Genomic DNA, 23,870 nt, shown 5'->3' with positions numbered 1-23,870 from the left:
TCCCTACTGGACCGGAGTGCCCTGCGCACGGTCACTCATGCGCTGGTGACGTCTCGCCTCGACTACTGCAATGCCCTCTACATGGGGCTTCCCTTGGGACGCATCCGGAGACTGCAGCTAGTTCAGAACGCAGCCGCGCGGATTATCATGGGGAGTACACGTTACTCCCACGTAACACCTCTCCTGCGCGAGCTGCACTGGCTACCTGTGGCCTTTCGGGTGCGTTTCAAGGTATTGATTACCATCTTTAAAGCGCTCCATGGCATAGGACCTAGTTATCTGCAGGATCGCATCCTACCACACACGTCCCTGCGACCTATCCGCTCACAGGGAGGGACTGCTCCTGGTGCCGTCTGCTAGGCAATGCCAGCGGGCGACACCTAGGAATAGGTCCTTCTCTGTGATGGGCCCAACCCTCTGGAATGACCTCCCCCCCGACATTCGAACTACCACCGACCTCCGTTCCTTCCGTCAAAAGTTAAAGACTCACCTATTTCAATCAGCTGGCCTGGCACTCTCTTAGTTTTATCTCCCGGGGATTTATTTTAATGGGGTTTGGGTTTTTAATTGGGGATGTTTTTTAGGGTTTTAGAATATATTTATTTCTTGTACAGCCTATCTCCTCCATCCAAATGTATTTAAGTGTTTTATGATTGTATTTTTACCTGCATTGACTGTACACCGCCCCGAGTCCCTTCTTGGGAGAGGGGGCGGTCTAGAAATCCAATAAATAAATAAATAAATAAATAAATAAATCTTATCTTATTTCCATTGCTTTGCCAAGGGAGCCAGCGTCGCCAGAAGACAGTTTCATGGTATGTAGCCAGCATGATTATACGCCATATGATTATATGCCAAGGTGCATGAAATGCTGTTACCTTCTGACCTATTTATCGCATTTGTATACTTTTGAACGGCTAGGTGGGCAGGAGCTGGGACAAGTAATGGGAGCTCACTTCATCACATGGCACTCAGCTCTCGAACGCAGGTTGTCACCTTTAACTGAGCCATCACACTCCTAAACATCTACTGTGGTACTTTTTAATTTTTTTTAACTTTGATGCATTGGACTGTAGCTGAAGCTTGATAAGTAGATTCCAGCAGACAATGAAACAGCAATGGTTTCATGAAGAACTTTTAAAAAACAATGTAAATTCAATTGGCATAGAAACTACTGTAAGTGGAATCTATTGCAATAGTTGCTAAATATTTGCTAAATAGATTAAAATAGACTCTCACCTTTCCTACAGAGCACAGATGTTTTTTGTATGAGCTGAAGTTTCCAATCTGTGTATGTTTAATATCTCCTAATCTAAAATACTTCAACTTTCTTTTCTGTGTGATCATATCAAATATAATACCATGGGAGCATTATATAAACAATGTAACTGAAAAGGTCAATCCCTATAAAATGTTCTTTATCGCCACATTTATTGTTCTTATTGTATCAAAGCTACTTACCCGTTTCCCCCCCCCAAAATAAGACCCAACCCGAAAATAAACCCTAGCATGATTTTTCAGGATGCTTGTAATATAAGCCTTATTTTCGGGGCAACACAGTAATATAAAACAGCACTTTCTATATTTAAAAATGCACTGATCCTAAAACAAATCCCGTTAGGATGGTTCCCATTCAACAGAATATTCTTAAACATTAGTGCCATCTAGTGTGTTAAAGCTATAATAAGCTAGTAATATAAAATACTATGTAAAACCTGTACATGTACATTATATATGGGATTCACATTGACATTATATGAACTATATTATCTGTTACTCCATAGTTAAGTCTCTATTCTATTCTCTATTCCATTCCATGTGGCTATGCTGAGAGATGGCCTTTTAGAGTGCACACGAAGTGTTTCAAGGTCAATGGCATAATATCCCCCTCAAAGAGATATTTGGCACCTTTCAAATCCAGTGGCACGTCATGCTTGATCATTGCAGGACTTGGAGGGGCATGAGTTTAATTCACAGGTGGCAGAAATCATGGTATAGAAGACTCTGTCTTTTTAAAGTTTCACAGACTCAAATGAATTGCAAATGGACGCTTGATGTTGCTCAGCCAACACTGCTCTGTCAAATTGCCATTCAAACAATAGCAGTTATAAGCAACTTTATCTACAAGGAAATTCACAAAATCATTTTGTCCCTTCCCATAAAAGGGTCATGTCACTCTGAACAGAATCATAGTTCCCATGAACAGAACCATGGGAACCATGGTAGGGATGCACATACACATTAAACACACATAAATGTCTACTGCTTTTATTGTCACTGAATGTGCTCAAGTTCATACTCATACTAGAATCTAGTTGTCCTTTTTTCTGCCATTCCTATTGGCTTGCCTATTTAGAATATGGTTGCCTGTGTATTAATGGTAATTAGGAAGAAGTGAGAGAAAGGAAGGCTTTGAGGCTTTAAAGTCAGAGTTGTTCCCATTATTCACCACCCTATCATCTCAATAAAAAACTACTGAACTTTAAAATTGGCAGCCTACCCTCCACCCCCAACATAACTCTACAACTGTGCTCTATAACCAACAGTGAAAGTCCTTCAAAAAAAGATGTAGAGAAAAGAATCGAACTAATGAGAAATGCTACATTCGCTGAGTATAAAATGCCCAGTTTTAGGAGAAAGAATAAAAACTGTGGATGGTAGAGAAGAAAATGAATGAAAAACTCTGGAAAAACATGATCAAAAGTTCAGTCAGTATTACTGAAGAAATATCTATACTGAAAAATTGGAGATCCCAGTTGTACCCAATAATTTATTAAAAGCCATAATAGTTTACCTCAACTGCCTGGGATTTTGCAACATGGTGATGAGGTGACCGAGGGTAAATATCCAGAAGGTGAGGTGGATCATCACTATGTAATCTTTTCATGTGCTTTTCAAGAACTTTCTTATATTCAGATGAATCAAAATTTGTCTTCCAGAGCAGCACCTGTAAGGAATTTATTAATGTTTCATGAGTGCAGCCTTTTCATTAGGTAATGAAGCATTTAACTTAATATCCAGTTTATAATAAAGCAATAAGGCACACAGTGTAGTATATAATTAAAGAGAAAATTTGCTGACAATAATGGATCAGACAATAATTTTATAATTAACACATGAAAAATATATTCTTCTAAATTTGATAATAAAATATGTATTTAGTGAACTTATTAAGAAGAGTGATATTTAGTTAAGAATGTAACTATTTTAACAAACCTGTGTATCTGTGCCACCAGAAGCGAATGTCTCTCCATCTTTTGAAAAAGCTACAGAAAGCACAGGACCCTAATTTTTTAAAAAGGACAGAGGGAAAGAAGATAAATATATGTTTTAAAGGCTAATGGTTTTGTTTTAGTACCCTCTCCCTTCTTTTTATTTAATCATTCCTAAATTGTTAATAAACAAGTAATATATTAGTAATCATTAAACATGTTTAGGTGATGAAATGGACTACATTAATTGGCATATTATGGATGCAATATTTGTTCAAATGATATTTTAATTGATTGTGCTATTAAATTATTTTTGACTTCTAGGAACCACAAATAGAGTTGGGTCTTTGTATGTGTCCAAATTAGGATAATTTGATATAGCTTCTGTATAATTGACATAGGTTTTCATTACAGTAACTTTATCAAAGAAATTATTTTTTATGATGAAATTAAAAGCAAGTCCCAAAATAAAAATTATACCTCATGCCCATGAAGTGTGTATAAGAGCCTTCCTTCTATAAGATCCATAATCTTAAGAGTTCCATCATTAGATGCTGTTATGAGAAAGTTGCCAGAAGGATGGAAAGATGTGTAATTAACACTTCCCCTGTGAACTGATTTAAATAAAAGTAGTTCAGCCATTGATAGAAAGAAGAAAACTTCCAAAACAAAAACAACACATAACATCACTGACCAATAACACAAACCTAACTAAATTACTGAGAAGAATAACAATGAAGTTTATCACAAGGATATGGTGCACAGGGTTCTATCCTATGATTGATATTTTTAAAATGCAATTCTAATAAGTATCAGTTTTAGATTTTAATTAGCTTTTACACCATTATCTCTATCATTCTCCTTCAATGTTATTTTTACAGGTGTGCAAAATGCTATTATTTTGTACTGCTCTGTAACATTTCCCTTACATTTAAATAAGCAGACTTAAATACTAGTTCATTATTACTCCTCACTAGTCAGTTATTTTAATATTTACATTCCAGATCATTTGATAGATTCTGATTTTGAAAAAAGACAAATGTATTCCATTATATGCTGCTGCTCTTTATTGTACACATTGCAGGATTCCAAGAAAAAACAGAAGTATAAACATCCCATCAACATTTAAGAACAGAGGTACAAACCTGAGCCCCAGATTGCACACCAATCTGAAACATAGCTATTTAAGCAATCTTCTGTTTATGCCTAGCAGAACTTTAGAATCCAGGATATAAGGAATTAGGCTTGGAATAGTCACTAAGTGTTACAAAATTCTTGCACAATTAATCAGTCCCCAGTCAAATGTCCCCAGTGACATACACTTGTACTTTTTTTTTCTGCTAAGCATTTAAGCCACTTCCTAGACCAAGGCAGGTTATAAAAAATAAGAATTCACTTAATATTTATTAAAAAAATAACTAGAGAAAATTGAAAAATAAAGTGAGAAATGGAGAAGGCTGCCAATAAAACTTCAAAGTTTGGAAAAGAGAAGTCAACATAATTTCCAAAAGAGAAAAAAAAACCTATACGAAAGCAGGTACTGTTGTGATTGTAAGACAAATATGAAGGTTTCTGATCCATGTGAAATGATTCAACCCCCAAGCATTTGCGACCTCATTAACTGAAAGATACACACACCACATCCTTTTAGAAATTTAGATAAAGAATAGGCAATGTACACAGTAAAGTAAAAGTAGCTAGATACTGGGTGAAAATGATTACGTTATAATGCAGTTCTTGATTTTAAACACTAAAAGTGAATCTATTCAAATATGTTCATTGGATTTCTTAAAAAAAGATTTTAATGCATTCAGGGCAGTGATAAGAGTAATTCCATGGCAGAAGAAACTAAAAAAAAAAGGGGGGGGGGGAAGAGAGAGCTAAAAATAGGTGGGAGTTCCGAAAAAAGAAGATATAAAAGCACAACTACAATAGAAGACCTGGAGAGGGGATAAAAAACTTTGTATCTAAAGATTTAAATGTTCTTCCAACTTTGATTTCATTGTATACATAGGATACAAAGTGTTTTATTAAACTTGTTTCACAACAGAGCTGCAGTATCTTTGAAATTTAGGATCCATCAGAAAAAAACCAGGACAGGTTAAAATGAGTAATCACTATTTTGAAGAAAAGAGAGAATATTTGCAAGGAAGGACAATTTCTTGTATAATAAAAATGACATGTAAATGGAGATGTTTCAACTTTAGAAAGAATGGGACCTTTGCCCCCAAAGGGAAAGATTACCAATTCAAGAGAATTTGTCTTTCAATACTAAACTTATAAGACTAATGTTCAGAATGTCTGTAACCAATAAATACAAAAACAATACATGAAAAACTGAATGTTTTATTAAGTCATTACCTCTTTGTTCTAGGTTGAAGGCAGAATATGAATATTTGACTAAAGGTATGTGATTCTACTGCCATCTTGTGGTTTTAAATACACTAATATTCAGTTTTAATGAGATGTACTATAGCATAATTTATCTTTAAATCTACAAAATATCACACCTTAATTGGAAATTTTCTAAAGCAATCACCAGCAATACAAAGACTAAACAGCATTTCTGACTGTAAAAACAACATATGATGGTGTTGATATTAGTTAGCTATTTTTAACATTTCTATTTTCTTTCTAAGGTGGAAACTGTATGACAATTGAGCAGAGAATGAACATTTCATTTGGGATATGGATTAATGACAAATTTAAGTAATATCTATGAAGTATCTATATTCAACTGAATTTTATCCCAATTCAAACAATTTTTTTAATTTCCAATGTGTATAGATTTTGATCACAGAAAGTATATAGAATACCAATAGTATTCTAATTATTAAAATAGTCTAAACTGGATAGACATGTCCCAACTAATTGTTTCCATTACAAAAAGAAGCAGTATCTAGACCTGTGATGGCGAACCTATGGCACGCCTGCCACAGTTGGCACATGGAGCCCTCTCTGTGGGCACGCAAGCCATTGTCCAGCACGCACGCCTTCCGCCGGCCAGCTAATTTTCAGGTTTGCCCTGCAGGAGAGAGATGCATACCTTTCTCCTCACTTTCTGCAGCCCGTGCCTTCCCAGATCTCTGGAGATTCTCCCCCCCCCCAGCACTGTTTTGAGACGTGAGGCTTTCCCCCCCCATCGCTGTCTTGAGTTGTGAGGCTTCCCCCCCCCCCAGTACTGTTTTGAGATGTGAGGCTTTTCCTCCCCCCCCAGCAGTGTTTTGGGATGTAAGGCAAAAAGGGGGGGGGGTTGCGCACGAATCCGTGGGGCGAGTACGGGAGGTGAGGGGAGTGGGGGGGTTTCACACACGGATGTGTAGGGGGGTGGGGTGCATTGGAGGGACATTGCATTATGGATGTGGGCACGCTTTTGGCACCCAAGGAAAAAAAGGTTAGCCATCACTGATCTAGACTATGATCTTAGTTTAAGATTTATCTACACCCACAACCATACACATTTGTATAGCAGTTTTTCAGAGCATTTTATAAGAAAGTAGTTTTATGTAAAATCATTGCAATAAAATCAGCAATGCTTAAGAATAAATACAAACACAAAACAAAATTCTTTTAAAAAATAGCAAACCAAAATAATACATAAACTGAAGTATAGTCTTACACTGGAGTAATTGTTAATACATGTCTACAAGAACTAGTGTGCCTTCTATTGTTTTCTATGGGAGAATTAAATACTTTTCATGAGAGAGTTCCATATGAGTTCCTATTATTAACACCTTACCACTTGATATGATGACACTAAATCAGCAGGAAAATAGTTCCCAACAGAACTTAATACACAAATTGGAAATAGTTAGGGAAATAATTCTTTTATGCATCTGGTGCTTCACAGACAAATGTCAATATATTAAAATGGGTTCAGAAAGTTACAGACAACCAGTGGAATATTTTCAGGAACACTATTATATAGTCAAGTGGTTACCTTATGAACTAGGTCCTTGAAATTGTTGCTGTTTGTTATACAATTGGCTGTTAGGTATATAATGTATATTATCTAGCTTTGAAACAACAACCTATACTTTTAATTTATACATACTTATAAAACACAAACATATATAATTGAATATACCACTTTTAAAATACTATTGGCATTTACATAGTATTTTCATATTCTCAAAAATGCTTGATTTGTACTTTGGAATAGATTCCCATTTTATTAGAGTGTGCTGGTATAACATATGAGCAGGGGAAGAAATAAGTTTTAAAACAGTAATTTTAGCAGAGATAAAATTATAATTAGAATATTTAGCAATATAACATCTATTTCTATCTTAGATTTTACTTGTAACGATTAAGATCTATACTATGGGTATTTGTTCTGCAGTTAAACAAAAGAGAGGCACATCAAGTTGTGCTGCATAAACATTTACCTTTATACCGCTGCAGCAATCTGTTTATTCGAATGTCCCAAAACTTCACTGTGTGATCAGAACCAGCAGAAACTATACATGTACCATCAGGATTAAAATCTACATAGTTTGCAAACCTATAAAAAAAATTAAAAATAATTATTGTTATTGTAAAGGAATCAGGTCATCTATTTATTTCAATGAATTCCTAAGGTGTCTTTGCCACACAAGCAGTACATTCTGTTTCCCCAATATTTGCATAAAATAAGTCATCCTAAGATATGCCAATATCTTTATGATTAAGTAATATATCAATTTGGATCCCTCTTGCCAAATTCTCTCCATCTTGCCTGTAAAAGAGAGCAATCAGGTATCAAAAGAGATATCCCTTTATATGTGGTCAACTTGTAGATATTTACTAAATGGAAGTAATAACGTAGCTAGAACGTGCTCTGAAGCCTAGGTCCTTCTAGATATTTTGAATTACAATTCCTATCATCCTTAAATGGAGAATGGTTAAGAAAGAATCTCAAGATAAGTGAAGCTGCACGAGAGCCTCCTGAATATTATAATGCTATCTTAGCACTAAATACCAGCACAAAACAAATTGTATTTCTGAAAAGTTGATCATCAAAATGACCTCTTTTTAAAAACTTAAATTATAGAAAAATAAAATCACAGGATCTTTGGTTGTCTTTTAGTCCAACCTCCTGCCCAAGACTGTAACCACTATACCATTCTGGATAAATGGTTGTCCCATTTTTTTCTTGAAAACCTGCAGCAATGGGACACCCACAATCCTGAGAGCAGACAAGTTGTTCCATTGATTAATTATTCTCACTGTTAGGAACATTCCCCTTAGTTTCAGGATGAATCTCCCTTTAATAAGCATCTATCCATTGCTTCTTGTCCTGCCCTCAGTGCTATGAAGAATAAATTAACCCTCTCTTTCCTATCATGGTGTGACAGCTCTTCAAGTATTAGAAGACAACTATCATGTCATCCCAAGCATTCTCTTCGTTAAACTAAATATACCTAGTTCCCTTAGCTGTTCATCATACAATTTGGTCTTCAGACCTTTTATCATCTTTGTTGTTCTTCTGTATACTGTTTCTAGGGTCTCAGCATCTTTTTTATACTGTGGTGACCAGAAGTGGATGCAGTATTCCAAGTGTGGCCTCACTAGTGCAGTATAGAGTGGTATATCTTTCTGAATCTTGAGCTGATCTTGCAAAGTGTTAGAAATTCCCTCCAGCTTGGTGTTAGCTGCAAATTTGCAAACTATATTGTGTGTGCATATGTATGCTGCAGAACAATTTCAATTCAAGGACTCAAGGACTCAAGGAGTATCAGATGTTTTATCAGCCATAACCAAGAAAGAAAACCTGAGCCAGACTGTAAGAGAATATGGCCACTGCATTTTTCACTGTTTCCTTACACATACTTCCATATATTTAAGAGCAACATTAGAGATTCTCTCTCTGTCTTTCTGTCTCACACACACAGAATTAAAAATACTTTAAGCAATAATGTTCACATATATGGAAAAATGTTCTATTACAATGTACTTCTAATTTCAAGCCTCTGAATGGGCAGGAGAAAGGAGGAGGAATGGATATGTCTTGTCTTGTCCAGCACTAAATAATCTTTGCTTATGCTTATTAAGGAATACAGTGAATTCAAAGGTAGTTGAGGTATTCAATTAAAAAAAAAAGGATTTGCTGTTACAGGAAGTCCTGGTCACAAGTTGGAGAAATTGAGTAACAAGATAGCCTTAAGACAATCAAAATAAAAGGAACCAGAGGTTTATTTTTTGTGAGTCACAACAGAATTTTAATATAATACCTGCTGATATAACTATAATTATCAATAAAATATTTTCCTTTGTTTTTAAATAAATATGACTCACCCATCATAATCTATTATATTATTAATACATATCTTGTTTCTTATATCCCAGATTTTAACAGTTTTATCTTCACTGCAAGATACTATTAATCTTCCATCTGGTGAATATCTAGAAAGGAAAAAAAAATAAAGGGAGGGGTAAAGATCTATATATTTACAAATAATATTTATGTAATCTGCAGTTATAAAATTGGTGATAATAAAGGAGTTCATATTCAACTGGTTCAACAGGTTCTGCTTTGTGAGCTGCACTGGTTATCAGTCTGCTTCAGGGGCCAATTCAAAGTGCTTGTTTTGATTTTCAAAGCCTAGCATGTAGCAAGATTATCTGAGGGATCACCTCTGCCTGATTACATCTCCCTGTCTGATCAAGTCTGGCAGGAGAAGCATGCTTCAGATCCCACCTGCCAAAGAGTTCCATCTGACAACCTGGGAGGAAAGCCTAGGAACATCATCCCTCCTGAGATTAGGTAATCTCATGGCCTTTCCAGAAAATCCTTAAAATGTGATGGTTTTAACAAGCCTGGGGATTCCCTGATAATAGGAAGTTACGCCCGTTGACTGTACTATGTGTGATATTCTCATTGTTGTGGTTTGTTTTTATCATTTTAAATTATTTTTACAGTATGTTTTTGATTTTATGTTACTCGTATGGGTGGCCATATATATCTATGTAATAAATAAATAAATACATACACTTTTTGCTCGCATTACCTGTTTTCTTTTGGGACAACTTCAAATATTCAATATATGACGAGTAAAAGAACATACCTATTTGTGAGTTTGCATCCAACCTTTTTCCCATGTTAGAATTCAGGGCACTGATTACAGGACTCCCAGACAATCTCCCACAGAGCCCTTTCTAGGTGTCATCCTATTAGCTTTAGCAGGGATGCTGCATCCATACCTTCACAATATATTTTGAAGTCATTGAGAAAAGCAATTATCTTTAGGAAGGTAATGAATTAAAAAAATACTTACTTTGCACAACGCACCCAGTGTGTATGCTGGGATAAAGAGTGCAAAAGATGCTGGCTGCAAATGCTCCACACTTTCACTGACTTGTCATTAGATGCAGTGACTAGAAACTGACTGTCATTTGAGAAGTTCACACTGCGGACTGGGGCAGTATGGCCCTTTAATGATGTAGATTCACCATGGCTATAAAGAAATAATAATAAAAAATTTAGCGGAAACTAATCATAAGCGTTTAAAATAATACAGATTCTAGCCTCAATCTATCTAGTTTAAACTGATGTATGGCCAAATGAAAGACCTCTATTTCATGTCTGATATGGTATGTTTCTGTGAACAATCATAGAAGTCTTTCAAAAGAATGTAATTAATAATATTAATGTTGTAACAGTTGTTTTAAGATGAGAACAAGAGTAGGTATGGCCCAACAAAATCTATTGCTAAAAACATACAGGTAGTTGTGAACCTATAACCACAATGGTGCATGGAATTTCAGTTATAAGTAACTGCTGTTGTAAATTGAGGCACCACATGACTGGATTAGATTTTGTGACCATTTTTACAATGGTTGTAAAATGAGTCGGTGTAGTCACTAAGTGAATCATGTGATTGTTAAGCAAATCCAGTATATCTAATAGGTGGGGTTTTTTGCCATTTTCTGCAAGAGAACAGCAAAAATCATTACAAAACAGTCATATGACCACAGGACATTGCAATCTGTTGTAAATGCGAGCCAGTTGACAAGCATCCAAAATTCTCATTTTGCCATATTCTCCCTTCCCTATAGTCATATGATCTCTCATATGACTATAGGGAAGGGAGAATATGGCAGCCTTAACGTTGAGGATGGGTTATAAGTAGCTTTTTAAAAGCCTTTTGTAACTTTGGTCATTAAGTGAAGACTACCTCTATTTCCTCTCTTCTAAGAAAGATTAAAGTACTTATTTGTTATTCCAGAATGACCCTCAATAATTTCTTAGCAATTTTTAAATATTCCTTTCCAAATACGCTACCAAACTTTGGCAATATGGATTTCTGCAATTTTGAGGAATGAAAATGTTTTTTTTTTTTAAAAAATGTGTATCACAAGCATCAACTCTATTGGAAAAATGACCTCAAAATTTCAAAAAATACAAGTCTGGGCCATGAGAATTTCATCATCTTATCTGCTAAAATCCTAACCTCACAAATATTAAACAATCTCCCCTGTACTAAAGCCTCATGCCTGATGACTTATTGAGGATATTTTATCACTTCTTGATCCAGAAATTTACATAAAATAGACAGCTAGGGAAGATATTTTCCAGAATCACTTTAGGAGTTTCTTCTTTAAATTAGCTTTTAGATGATTTAGCGTTCTCCTATTAGACAAAGTTAAAAAAAAATGTTCTAAGTCACTTTAATGTAAAATAAGTATAACAGAGAAATAAAGGGAACCAATGCCACTTACATGCAAGGAATCCATAGTCTGGCGGTTCGGTCTTCAGAAGCGGATGCCAACAGGTATCCATCTGGTGAAAACTGTACACTAGTTACGGGTTCTAAATGACCCACAAATCTGAAGGCTTTTGTATTTGGCCTCAAATTCCATATCATGAGAAATCTGTCCAGAGAAGAGGTGGCTGAAAAGAAAGAATTATAAAGCTATAGAACAAAAAGTGAACTGATGTAGAAATATGACATAATATCAGCACATCAATTGTTATTTTTCCACTTAGTCTACTTATTTCCACACTGAGAATGGACTGTCTTCCCGGAAACTACTAGATTCTTAAATGATCTTGCCTAGAAACATCCCACATTATTTTTTAGGGTATAAAGTCCTTCCATTATTTATAATACTTTTGATTTTGTTATTATTTTTAGCATACACAATATATTTAGTTATTAGTTATAAGGCCTCACAAAGGAACAGCAGCTGTCTCTACTGGGGACACCTTATCAGTAGCATGGGGGGAAAGATAGCAAAAGTGACTGGGGCCATCGGGGGAGTTGCAGGAGTAGGTTGTGAGTGAAGGAGGGCCAAAAGGTCAAATGGGGGAAATAATTAAGAATGGGGAGTGGAGGCATGTATAGCAGAGGAAAAGCATGAGGTCTTCGCTTAGTGACTGCAACTGGGTTTAGGACGTTTAGACACGGACGCTTGGCCACGCCTCCTTCACACCCAGTCACCTGCCTCCAGTTCATTTACAGCCAGCTTTCCTTCTCCGTTGGTTCTCCCCCGGCCATTCCTCATGTTTGAACAAATGGGAAGGGATAAAAGACCAGGGGCTCATGGCAAGGGCCCCTGGTCCTTTGTCCCTTCCCATTTGCTCAAACACCATTTGACCCGGGTCTGTGCAACCCCTCCAGCCCTCCGGCAATGCTAGGAGCAGCACCAGCCTTGCTATTCGCCTGTGTGACCTCCCAGCCCCCCTTGCTCCTTTTCCCCTCTTTCGTTGGAACTGAGTTGCGAGCCAAGCTGTCTTTTTGTAGCCCCCTTGACAATCCCTCTGTCAGTGTTCTGATGATGCCCTAATTAAATCATGAGCCTTGAGCCAAGCTTCAAAATAAATTTTTTAGGAGCCTCATGTCGGCACATTCCAAGTGAAGCCAACTCTGACCTCACTTAATTCACGTCCCGGCTCCTGTTTCCCCCTCCCCCACAATGTGTGTCATTACTCACATTCCCCAATGATGCAATTTCGTGGGTTGTAGTGTTTCTCCCTCTAGCCACTGTGGGTATCCTGGAGGTGGCCTTGACATAGAGATGGCTGTAATGTGCTTTTGTTTTGATTGAATTGCGATTCCCTCGCTGCAGCTGTGGTTCCCAATCCCCCTGCCTATGGCAACTCGAGAGCAGGTCAGGAATGCTTTGTGAGTTGACATCCTCCCTTTCCTGTTCCCAAAATACTCTCGCCTATCTCCCCTCCCCTGTGGCCCTGGTGCCTGTTACTTCAGTCCTGGTGAGTTCTTGCAGAGCAGCTGCAGTATTTTTTTTAAAAAAAATCTTGTATTGCACACTGCCCCATAGCACCATTGCTTTTGCCTGCCACCCAATTGGCTGGGGGCTATTTGTCCAATGAAGCCAAAAGCCCGAGTCAAATGGTGTTTGAGCAAATGGGCACGGATGAAGGGCCGGGATGAAGGGCCAGGGGCCCATTGGCCATGGAGGGTCAGTGGAGGAGGACAGCTGGCTGTAAATGGGCTGAGGCAGGAGGCAAAGGAGGCACAGTTAAGGGTCCATGCCTAAATGTCCCATTCTGCTGCAACTAGGACTACTGTAACTGCTGTTGCTAAGCATTGTGGTCACATATTTTGCCGAATGTTTGTTTGCTTAGTGATGGAACCCCTGGTTCCAATCAGAGTCATTAAACAAAGACTACCTGTAATATTTTTATACTGAAAAGAAATATAATAGTGAAAACAGAAATTGTGTAATCAGTGTCTGTCTGTCTATAGACAGGTGTCTATCATCTGTCTTGTTGAATTTCCATTGGCAAATACCAAATGATTAAAATCTTGGGCCCATTACTTTCTCTTCCACCTAGGAAATAGGTAATGACAAACCACTTCTAAAAACTCAGAAAATTGCAGGGACTTGTCCAAGCACTCTCTGAGAATCAGACATGAATGTTTATAGGAAAACAACTTTTACTATCTGTGGAAAACGTATGCATCTGTCCATGTAAGACCTACTTCTTATATCCTTTTAATTGATTCTATTGACAACTATACCATTACAGGGCAAGATTTTACCTATACATTTCCATAACAGTTTTCACTGTAGAAGATATTCTGCTATGTTAAGCAACATTAATATAGTTCAATAGGTTTCTTCTAGAACCTATTTAACTCTATTAAGCCTACCTTCAATACCAAAGAGTTGGATACTACTTACAGATTAGAGTAATAATCTGTGGCAGCATAACTCTTACCCTGGAGTTATAATTGTCCTAAAGTATGGAGTTCAGCAAGTAGCCTAGTTACATTTGTTTTTAATCTATAGAGAGGACACTATGACTATGAAATCACACAATTAACATTTTCAGATATGCTTCAGGTGGACTTACCAAGCACTTTAGTATTTGGACTGAAAGCAACACAAGTGACTGCATCTTTGTGGCCTTTAAAATGTCGAATCAAAACAGGATCTTCCTATAGTAGAGAAATATGTACAAATATGTATATTTATTTGTATAATAGTTAACTCTAAGGTGGATTTTTATATTTTTACATTTGCTGTTTTTATATTTGTTTTATTCATCTCTTATATGCTACCCAGACTTTTTGTCAAATGGGCAGTTCAACAAATTTCATAAAGAACTATTATTTAAATACTAATTTGATACAATAATATGTTGCCACAAAGTAGTACATGGAGATACTGCAATTCATTTTTTTTGTTATATACCATTTAATGAGAACAATAGAATCCAGATGAGTAACTAGCATCTTTTGCTTTTGTTCACTGTAAAAAACTGGGGACCAAGAAAAGCGGGACCTTGAATGCTGGCCAAATACCTAGCATCTCTCCCTTTCCCAAGGTTGGGGAAGGATTTCTTTCAGATATATCAGATTTCTTTCAGATATATCATACTGTATTATTATCAGTGCTCCCACTGACGAGAGAAGATATATTGAACTCCCTCGATATGAAGGTGATTGCCCTTGCTGTTTGATGGCAATTGAAACACATGCTTGTGTATTAGCATATTTTATTTTCCATAGCTCCTCCTGTCTTTATTGTGTGCTGGGAGTGTATGTGAAGAGTTATATTTCCCAGCAGGGTCACCTAAGGGATGAAGGTCATTCAGCTGCCCAATTAAAGCAAGTAGGTACTTATATTGGACAGCTGCAAAATAAGAATACATTGGAGACAGATGGACACTGTAGTGACAATAGCAAAAGCATCCATTCATACAGTGCAGAACAAAGTAATGGCAAACCACTCCTTTATTTTACCAAGATAGAATAGAAATGAATATGAATAAAAATATAGGAATAGAAAATAAAATGATTAATAACATAGAGCAGGATAATGGATCTCTTAGCCTAGAGGGCACTCAGCACTCCTTACTAAGGGATAGCTGAAGATCTTTTGGAGTATAGTTAGTCCTCAACTTATGCCCACAATTGAGTCAATTTTTTTTTGCTAAATGAGACATTTGTTAAATGAGTTTTGTCCCATTTTACAACCTTTCTTGTTATCATTGTTAAGTGAATCACTGAGTTAGGTTAGTAACATGGTTGTTCAGCAAATCTGGCTTCCCCATTGACTTTGCTTATCAGAAGGTTGCAAAAGATAATCGCATGACCCCAGGGCACTGAATTTTGATCACATGACCATTGGGATGCTGCAACTATCTTAAGTGTGAAAACAGTCATAAGTCTGTTGTAGTTTCAAACAGTCATTGAACTAACTGTTGTAAGTTGAGGACTACCTGTACTAACAGTGTCAAAAATATGGTTAAATTAAAAACTTTTAGACATCCTTCTAGTTGTTGATGTAATCATACAGGAAAAGACACTCCAAAGCTGCAAAGACAGAATTATAGTAAGTGCATGGAAGGTAAGGAGCACGAAAAGAGGAAAGCTCAACACACTGGAAGTTGAAATGAAACAACTAGAAACAACTACAAATTAACATTTTAGAGATCGGCAAATTGAGAGGGGCTGCAATTGAGCACTTTTAATCAAAAGATAACATTGTTTACTACTCAGGTTATAAAAAAAAAGGATGGAATTGCATTTTTATCTTTGGGAAGGATATTGGCTAAAATGCAATCAATGATCAGATATTTATCAATTAAATATCAAAATAACATTTCTATACTGCACTGTCTGGACAGACGAAAAGAAGTGAACTTCATCATCTGCATTAACGGGAAATAAAACATGACTTCTATTTAAAGGACGAGCAACTACTATTTTTTTCCTTCTTCATCAGATGATATAGAAAACTGGACTGAGTAAACATAGCCCTAGCATCACACAGGCAAGGATGACAGGTGAGGGAGGGAGGGAGTAATATGCAACTTTTTTTTTATGACCAACCCTACATGTGGAATTGCCAAGAAAGAAAAAGAAACAAGCCGAGGCATTTGTCACTAAGCCATCTCACAATTCCTTTTGTTATGGTAGCTACGGCAGTTGATCAGGGAGACAAAATTGCAGCTGTTGATTTGTTTTGATTGCAAGTGGCAGAGGTGATAGAAAAAACTGATTAGGATCCTGTTCTGTGCAGTTGCTTTTCCTCTATTGCAGCGCAAAAATAAAATTTAACACCCCCCCTAAAAATTTGCAAAATTTAATGGTCACAGCTATACAGGTTTTCCTGACAAACATGTTAATAGAATTTGACAGTGTTTTTCTATGATAGATAGATAGATATAGATGATAGATAGATAGATAGATAGATAGATAGATAGATAGATAGATAGATAGATAGATAGATAGATAATTTATTTATTTATTTATTTACTGGTAATCTCTGCAGTTTTTTCCATTCAAATATCCAAACTTGATATCCCTTTGGAATTGCTGGTGCTTTCCAAGCTTGGCTGTTTGCTTGCTGACATTTCATTAACCCGACTTCAAGCAAAGCACAACGAGGGTCAGAGAGCACCAAGGTTTCCACGGTCCAAGCAGAAACGGCATCTATTCTCTTCTACTGGACATCCTTTAGCTTCCCAGCCCATAGACTGGCAACCAAAAATAAGATTAAAATCAGCCTGTTTGATCACTTCTCCAAACCAAGCAGCTTTTTTCCCCCTTCGCGACAATTATTTTAAATCCCCTTTTAAAAAGTACATATCAAAAATAAAAAAAACACCCTTTAGTCCTTTATAGTTTATCTGTACGGCTTTCTTTCCCCCTTCCCCCCCCAAAAAACCGTTTTTCAGAGATGCTGGGACTGAGAATTCAGGAGTTACATCATGTCTTCAAACTTGGCAACTTGAAGACTTGTGGACTTCAACTCCTAGAATTCTCCAGCCAGCATAGCTGGCTGGAGAATTCTGGGAGTTGAAGTCCACAAGTCTTCAAGTTGCCAAGTTTGGGGAGCCCTGGGTTACACTATTCAGTGCAACGGCACCCAGGCGACGAAGCACTTCTCGGCTGTGTCAGCGCTACAGCCCCCGTTCACCAAATCACGATTTCATCCAATTCCAGATCCCGAGTTCGTATGAAACACTGAACAAAAAAGAAAAGAAAGCAAGCGCCCTCCCCGCTCGCCCAGGCTACGAAAGCAGTTCATGGGTTGATTTGAGATTCAGGGCACCGCGAAAGCAGCACAACCGTCAATTACCAGCCGTCGGCTGGGCCAAACATGTGAGGAAACAGCGAAAGCGAAAGGAAACAATCGTCCCTTCCCGCCGCTTGCGAAACGAGCAGCCCCCACCCTCAGCTCCAATGACCGGCCCTACCAGAGCGGACGCCATCGGAACCCCAGACGAAGGAGGGGGGGTGGGTGCTTTTCTTTCCTTGCGCCGCTTCCACAGCCCATCAAATCGCCCGCGCTCTAGGCCGGATCAATCGAGCCCCGATTTTGCCGCCTGCGCTGGAGACGGCGAGAACTCCTCGGAAAAGGAGACGAGTCCTCCGTCGCCTCTCCCGGAGAAGGAAAAAACGAGGCAGGCGCTGGCAGGGGGAGGAAGGGGTTACGCTTCTTTCAAAGCCGAGCTCGGACATCCACGCCATCGGTACTCGACTCTCCTCAATACGGCCCTTCGGCAAGTGATGTCGGAGTTAGGCCTGTTGCTTAGAGACAAGCGCGCGCGCGTGTGTATATATAGAGAGATGATAGATAGATATCCAGCAGAACTCGCCAGTGATTGGTGGAAGAGCGGAAGGGTTTCGCCCAGAAAGGCGGGGCTGCGCTAAGAAAATTGAACTCTCGCTTTGAGTAGTAGTTTTTCGCTTGAAACTGAGCGGGAGGGATTTTGCTATATATCAGAGGTCTTCAAACCTGGCAACTTTAAGACTTGTTGGACTTCAACTCCCAGATTCAATTCTGGAACTTGAAATCCACAAGTCTTAAAGTTGCCAAGTTTGGGGAGCCCCGTTATATCCAATAGTCACTTTCTTCAAGTGGAGTATCTTGAAGCTATCACCCAAATGGTTCCTAAGACAGCCCATGTTGTTACTGTGAATTATGGTTTGTCCCTGTCCTCTTCCACAATGTCTTTTCGACTTTCTAGTCTAATTTTGGATTGTCTAGCGGTCTCCAGCCCAAGTCCTAATGGAGGCAAGTGCTGCTTAGCAGTATCACTGCTGGATTTCTTCATGCTGAGGAGAAAGGGCTTAATTTCTCTCAACCTGTTCCAGAGCCTGCAAATCATAGAATGAGAACTATAACAAACACAATTTAGGTACAGGTGCTTCCTCGGTGATGAGGGTTCTTGGTGCTCTCTGAGCTTGGTTATTTACTTGCAGACATTTCATTAACCAAACTAGGTAACATCAGTGCTGGCATTGTTTACCGTTAGCTTGTTGGCAGTTCCCTTCCCACCAACAACACCCAGATGAGCATAGATTAACTCCAAGATTAACAGACCAACGGTTAGAAGTAAACAATACCCCAAACTGCCCAACCAAAGAACTTCCAAGATCACAGGGCAAGCCACTAGAATAAAATAAAGAGTAAACTCCTCCTCATTAGCATTGATGATCTACTTCATATCATTCACAGAAAAACCTATCATAAAACCTGCAAATTACAGTTCAAAAAGTACCTTGGGGGAGTAATTGAATTTTTTCCCTCTAAGCCTTCAGGATATTTTGAAAAGGTACCACCTAAACAGACTGGTTAATTTGTATAATTTGAAAGCAAGAAATAAGGTATAGGAGTGTAGCTCGACTATGATGTTTTGACATAATTCGCACTTACTTGGTTTTTGATGCATATGGAACATTTGTGTGAGCAAAGCAGGACACTCTACGATTTATATTGTAAAACTCTTAGGCAGAAATTGAGAAGAAACAACTTGCTTGGCAAATATCGGTTGTTGAGCTTTAAGAAATAAATTATTCTGATATATTCTGATATGTAACATAAGATGGATGAAAAGTTATTAACATTCTACTATGTTAGTAGAAGTATTAAAATTTTATAGAGAAAAGTGTACACTTTTTCAGACTATGAAAATTAAAGGTTGATGCAATCAAGACAGAATCACCCTTTTCGCTAACACTGGATACATCAATTGTTTGACTTCTTAGGAAAGTTATCTTGACTACTATTGCAACAGTTAAGCTTAGTGAAGTCTAAAAGATACCAGGGCTAATGTTGCATTGACTTAATGGAAGGAGTGTTTAAAACATTTCTATAGCCAACCATATTAACTCTGGGAGACTCCCAACAAACAGCTAAAGCATCAGTAAATAAAGCATAAATACATTAAATGTATTTAAACTATACGTACATATTAAATGAACTGCTTAACTTTATCTGCAGCAAATTTGTGTTCAAACTAAAATGGGTAGGAACCAGGGGTGGATTTCTGCCAGCGTTACTGCCGGTTCGATGCACGTGCAATTTGCACACCAGTTGTCTGTAAATAGGTCTGCACATTAAAAATGTCAAAAAAACATGCAGTGATCGGGGAACCAGTTTGGGGTTGTGGCAAACTTGCTGCCCCTACCGGTTCAGCGACCCAGTTGCAATTTTCACTACCGGTTCACCTGAACTGGTAGCAACCCACCTCTGGTAGGAACTAAAGGCTATAGCATAGTACACTGGAGAGTCTCATGCAGTATTTTCCAAATCACAATACTAAGCTAGTCTCTTATCTTAGCTGTTAAATAAATGCAGTTGAACTATTAAACATTTCTATCCTGTACACACATGCTTTTATTTTCCTCTTCCATTATTACCCGATCTTATAATAGTCTCCAAATAATTTTGTCATACTTTTGTGTGAATAAATATAGCAATAAAATCAACAGTAAACAGGCCAGAAAGCTACAAAATAAAATAAAAAACGTGTTTACATAAAGTATTTAATAGTATCACAATGAATCATGAGAATAATTGAATCTGGAACATTATTTATGGATCTGTTCCAGTGTCAATGGGGACTGAATATTTTTCATACACATTGTATTTAAACTTCACTGTAATGTTCTTTAATTTCACATCCTAAAAGCAGTTACATTTGGAATGCTCAGTACCTTCAATGACTCCTGTGGGAAAAATGAGATGAGCTGCAAGCAGGTAAGATCAAATTGGAAGTAGTCAAGCCAAGAGTAATTCACAATGGAATGAGATCAGTTGGGTTCTAGAGGTGTAGGAACCCAATCTACCAGGAAAAGGAACTTTGAAATCAAATCTGAATGAAGACAATGACAAACTATTTCTGATACACTTAAGTATTTAGGTATAGAAGAGTAATACACTTTCACAAGTAGATCTGAATGCATACAGGAAATTTGTTCACGTGTGGAGTTAGTCTTGAAAGATGAGGACTTGTTTTCTCATGGACATAGGGTGCAGACCATGAGAAGAATGAATTAAAACTTGAAATTATCAAAGCAGAAATGAAGAGTATTATATTGGATAATATAGGATTTTTGTTTTTATTTTATTACTGTAAGAGTAAAATCAAGAAAAAAACAAAGATAAACAAAAGGAACTTAATTTTAAATATATAATTTTGATCACACAAGATAGTATTGATCTATCTTTTCATAATTCAGATCATGAACACAAAATGACGACATACTGGTGATCTAGGGTTGTGCTGTAACTATCTTTCCAACACTGAACATTTTTCACCATATTTGCCAAATATATAATTCTTTATAGAAGAATAAATACTCTTGCTGGCAGTATTTATGGCAACATCTCTTGATATCTTAATTTGGACCATTTTCAGTTTCAGATAAATCTATATTATTAGAACTGATAGTTAAAACACACACCCCACACACAATATTTATAAATACTTGTTAGTGATAAATCAATATAATTGATAAAATCAATTTAATACACACTGTCACATTTTAAAGAAAGAATAGAACAAAGAATTGGCAACTCCCACTTTGTCTAAACAGTAGGAACTGGCATGTCTGTATCAGAAACATCAATAGATCTTATATAGATTAGTCAACAAAAATAGTACAGTATTGTATTGTTATATCCAGGTATGAGTAAATCACTATGTTGTTGTAGTCACAATGTAAATAATCTTTCATAAATTGTTAGGAAACTGGTTGGTGTCCTAAAATCATATTCTGGAAAAAGTCATTCTAAACAATCTGATTTTGACAGGATTTAATATTTTTAGATGCCCCTATTCTGTTGAATTACATACCTAGTAATGGAAATTGATTAGACAATGAAAATGGATCGTTGCACCCTTCTTATTAATAAGAAATTCACTGGAAAAATAAATGTATGGTCCCAATTGTTCAGTGGATTAAAAATTCCAATTTAAGAACAAACTACTCATAGAGGACTGTAATGGAATATGATTGTGTGTCATCAAATTATTGTCAACTCTTGGTGATCACAGGGACATTTTCCTGCATGAGTTAATTTCTTTACATATATTTTTTTCCATGGAAATGGAATACAGGCAATCCTTGTCAGCGTCTACCTCTTACAACCATTCAGAGTTACAATAGTGATGGGAAAGTATTTACCACCTTTGCAGGTCTGTAAAGCAAAGGAAAGCTGACGTAAGCTCACAAGTACAATAATGATTTACTTTTCCTGCAGCTAGGCGGGAGGGGCTACAGCTGGGTTTAGTCACAGCCTGATTGGTCCAGAGACTGAGGGAATTTTCTTAAAGACACCATCCTTCCCTACTGGCTCCCAGTTTTCTCTCAGTCTCTGGTCCAAGCACTAGTTTTGGCTTCTTGAGGTACTGATAGTTATTATATTTAATTCGATTAATTGGGTATTCTAAATTCTTAATATTATCAGACTGCTGGCCATCGAGTCTGCTAGTCAGTCTCATAAGGAGGCAGGGCTCCTGGTCCTTGCCTCTGGGCCTGAGGGGGCTTTGCCCAACTCCTGGGTGTGCATGGGTGACGGGCTCCCATTGCAACCGAGATTCCTAGAGGCTCCAGGGTGAACTATTGGCATCAGGTAGGATTGCAGGGGCCGCACCTGCAGTTGTGAACCGTGCCGCTGGGATTGTCTTGCCGCGACTTAAAGTCCGCCGCGGTCTTAACAGCCTTGCCGTGGCTGAGAAAGTTTTGTCGCGTCGCCCTAGCCTCACTGCGTTTTTAAACAACCGCAGCTTCAAAGACTTGCAGCATTTCCTGAGGCTCGGAAGCCTCCGTAGCGAAGGCAATCAAAGAGGGGAGCAGAGCGAATGGCCTTGGCTCGCCGGGAGGCCATCACCTCAGAGCCATTTCACCAGGCAGCCGCCATTTCTGTCCGCCATGAGGTGCGGTGGCCATTTTGGAGCGACCTCGTGGCAGTGGCAGATATTTACAACTGAAGCCTGCATCGCAGCCACACATCAAGGCCGGCAGGACTCTATTCAGTCCACATCGTGGCCAGATATCGAGGCTGGGAGGATCCGATTTGACTCCACCTGAGAATCAGACATGTGAGTGAGACATGGTCTCTACAAGTACTGGGTCAGCACAGGCCTCTGAAGGGAGCATTGATGATGGGAGAGAGGAAGTCCAGGGCAGGCTGCGAACCAGGGCAGTGGCTTCTAGGCCATCTGAGGATCAACGCCCCTCTAGAACTACAGTGAGGGATGAACTTCGAAGACAAAAGGAGAAGCGAGTGGCCAGAGCTGAGAAACAGTCTCACCCTGTTAGGCCCACATCTCCAGACAGATCCAAGTCTCCTGTGAGGCCCATTCTTCAGCCCTCTCCCTTCCCATCTAGGTGATTCAGTGCTTTCTCTCCCTCCGTTTCCCCAGCTAGACTTTGCAGGCAGATGACCTCACCTCCCCCCCCATCTCCCCTAGATCATTTAGGGATGGGCGTGGTGAACCTTCGGAAAAGGGATCTGGGGATTATCTACCCTCCTCTCATCTAGCTCCCCAGGGTCCAGCTCCCATGCGACCCTCAGAGGATGATCTGGAGGATTTGGAACTTCTGCCTGAGAGCATCAGGAGGCTCATCTCCTCTGCAATCTCTAGAGGCATTGCCTCAGGATTAGTCCAAAGGGACCTTTCCTCCCAAATGGTGTCTAGATCTCATTCTGACAATAGACATCACAGGTCCCCTTCTTCGTCCCAGGGCCAGGGTCAGCCTAGGGCCCATTCTCCATCGGTGGTCAGCGAGGCCTCAGCACTGGGGGAGGGTACTCATCCAGAATTAGGCTTCCCAGAAAATGAGGATACTATTCCTCCAAACTCTCAGGCCTTTCCAGGCCTCTTTACACCACCAGCCTTCAGGCCCCTCTTACATAAGGCCAAGAAGACTACTCAGATTGGCACTGGGGCCCCGCCAGTGTCTT

The 23,870-nt window shown here is 38.4% G+C and overlaps 1 protein-coding gene across 2 annotated transcripts in view; it reads right to left on the bottom strand.

The window, feature by feature from the left end:
* POC1B (POC1 centriolar protein B) overlaps positions 1–18,224 on the bottom strand; it is a 37,792-nt gene extending 19,568 nt beyond the window's left edge. The window contains exons 1-9 of one of the 2 annotated variants that reach the window (XM_081956747.1): positions 17,869–18,224; positions 14,515–14,599; positions 11,913–12,084; positions 10,469–10,648; positions 9,489–9,596; positions 7,601–7,716; positions 3,693–3,826; positions 3,217–3,285; positions 2,795–2,947 (exon numbers count right to left, since the gene is read on the bottom strand). In XM_081956747.1, the coding sequence (XP_081812873.1) occupies positions 2,795–2,947; positions 3,217–3,285; positions 3,693–3,826; positions 7,601–7,716; positions 9,489–9,596; positions 10,469–10,648; positions 11,913–12,084; positions 14,515–14,599; positions 17,869–17,883 (1,032 nt within the window). In that variant the 5' untranslated portion in view covers positions 17,884–18,224. Of the gene's footprint in view, positions 1–2,794; positions 2,948–3,216; positions 3,286–3,692; positions 3,827–7,600; positions 7,717–9,488; positions 9,597–10,468; positions 10,649–11,912; positions 12,085–14,514; positions 14,600–16,925; positions 17,159–17,868 lie in introns of those variants that run through there. The other variant, XM_081956746.1, reaches the window with a different exon arrangement.
* Between the last annotated feature and the right edge of the window lie 5,646 nt (positions 18,225–23,870).

The sequence above is a fragment of the Natrix helvetica genome (genome assembly GCF_964273705.1).
Source record: "Natrix helvetica genome assembly, chromosome: 6".
Lineage (NCBI taxonomy): Eukaryota > Metazoa > Chordata > Lepidosauria > Squamata > Natricidae > Natrix > Natrix helvetica.
Note: the sequence above shows the minus strand (reverse complement) of the source record. Positions and strands in the feature narration are given on the sequence as shown.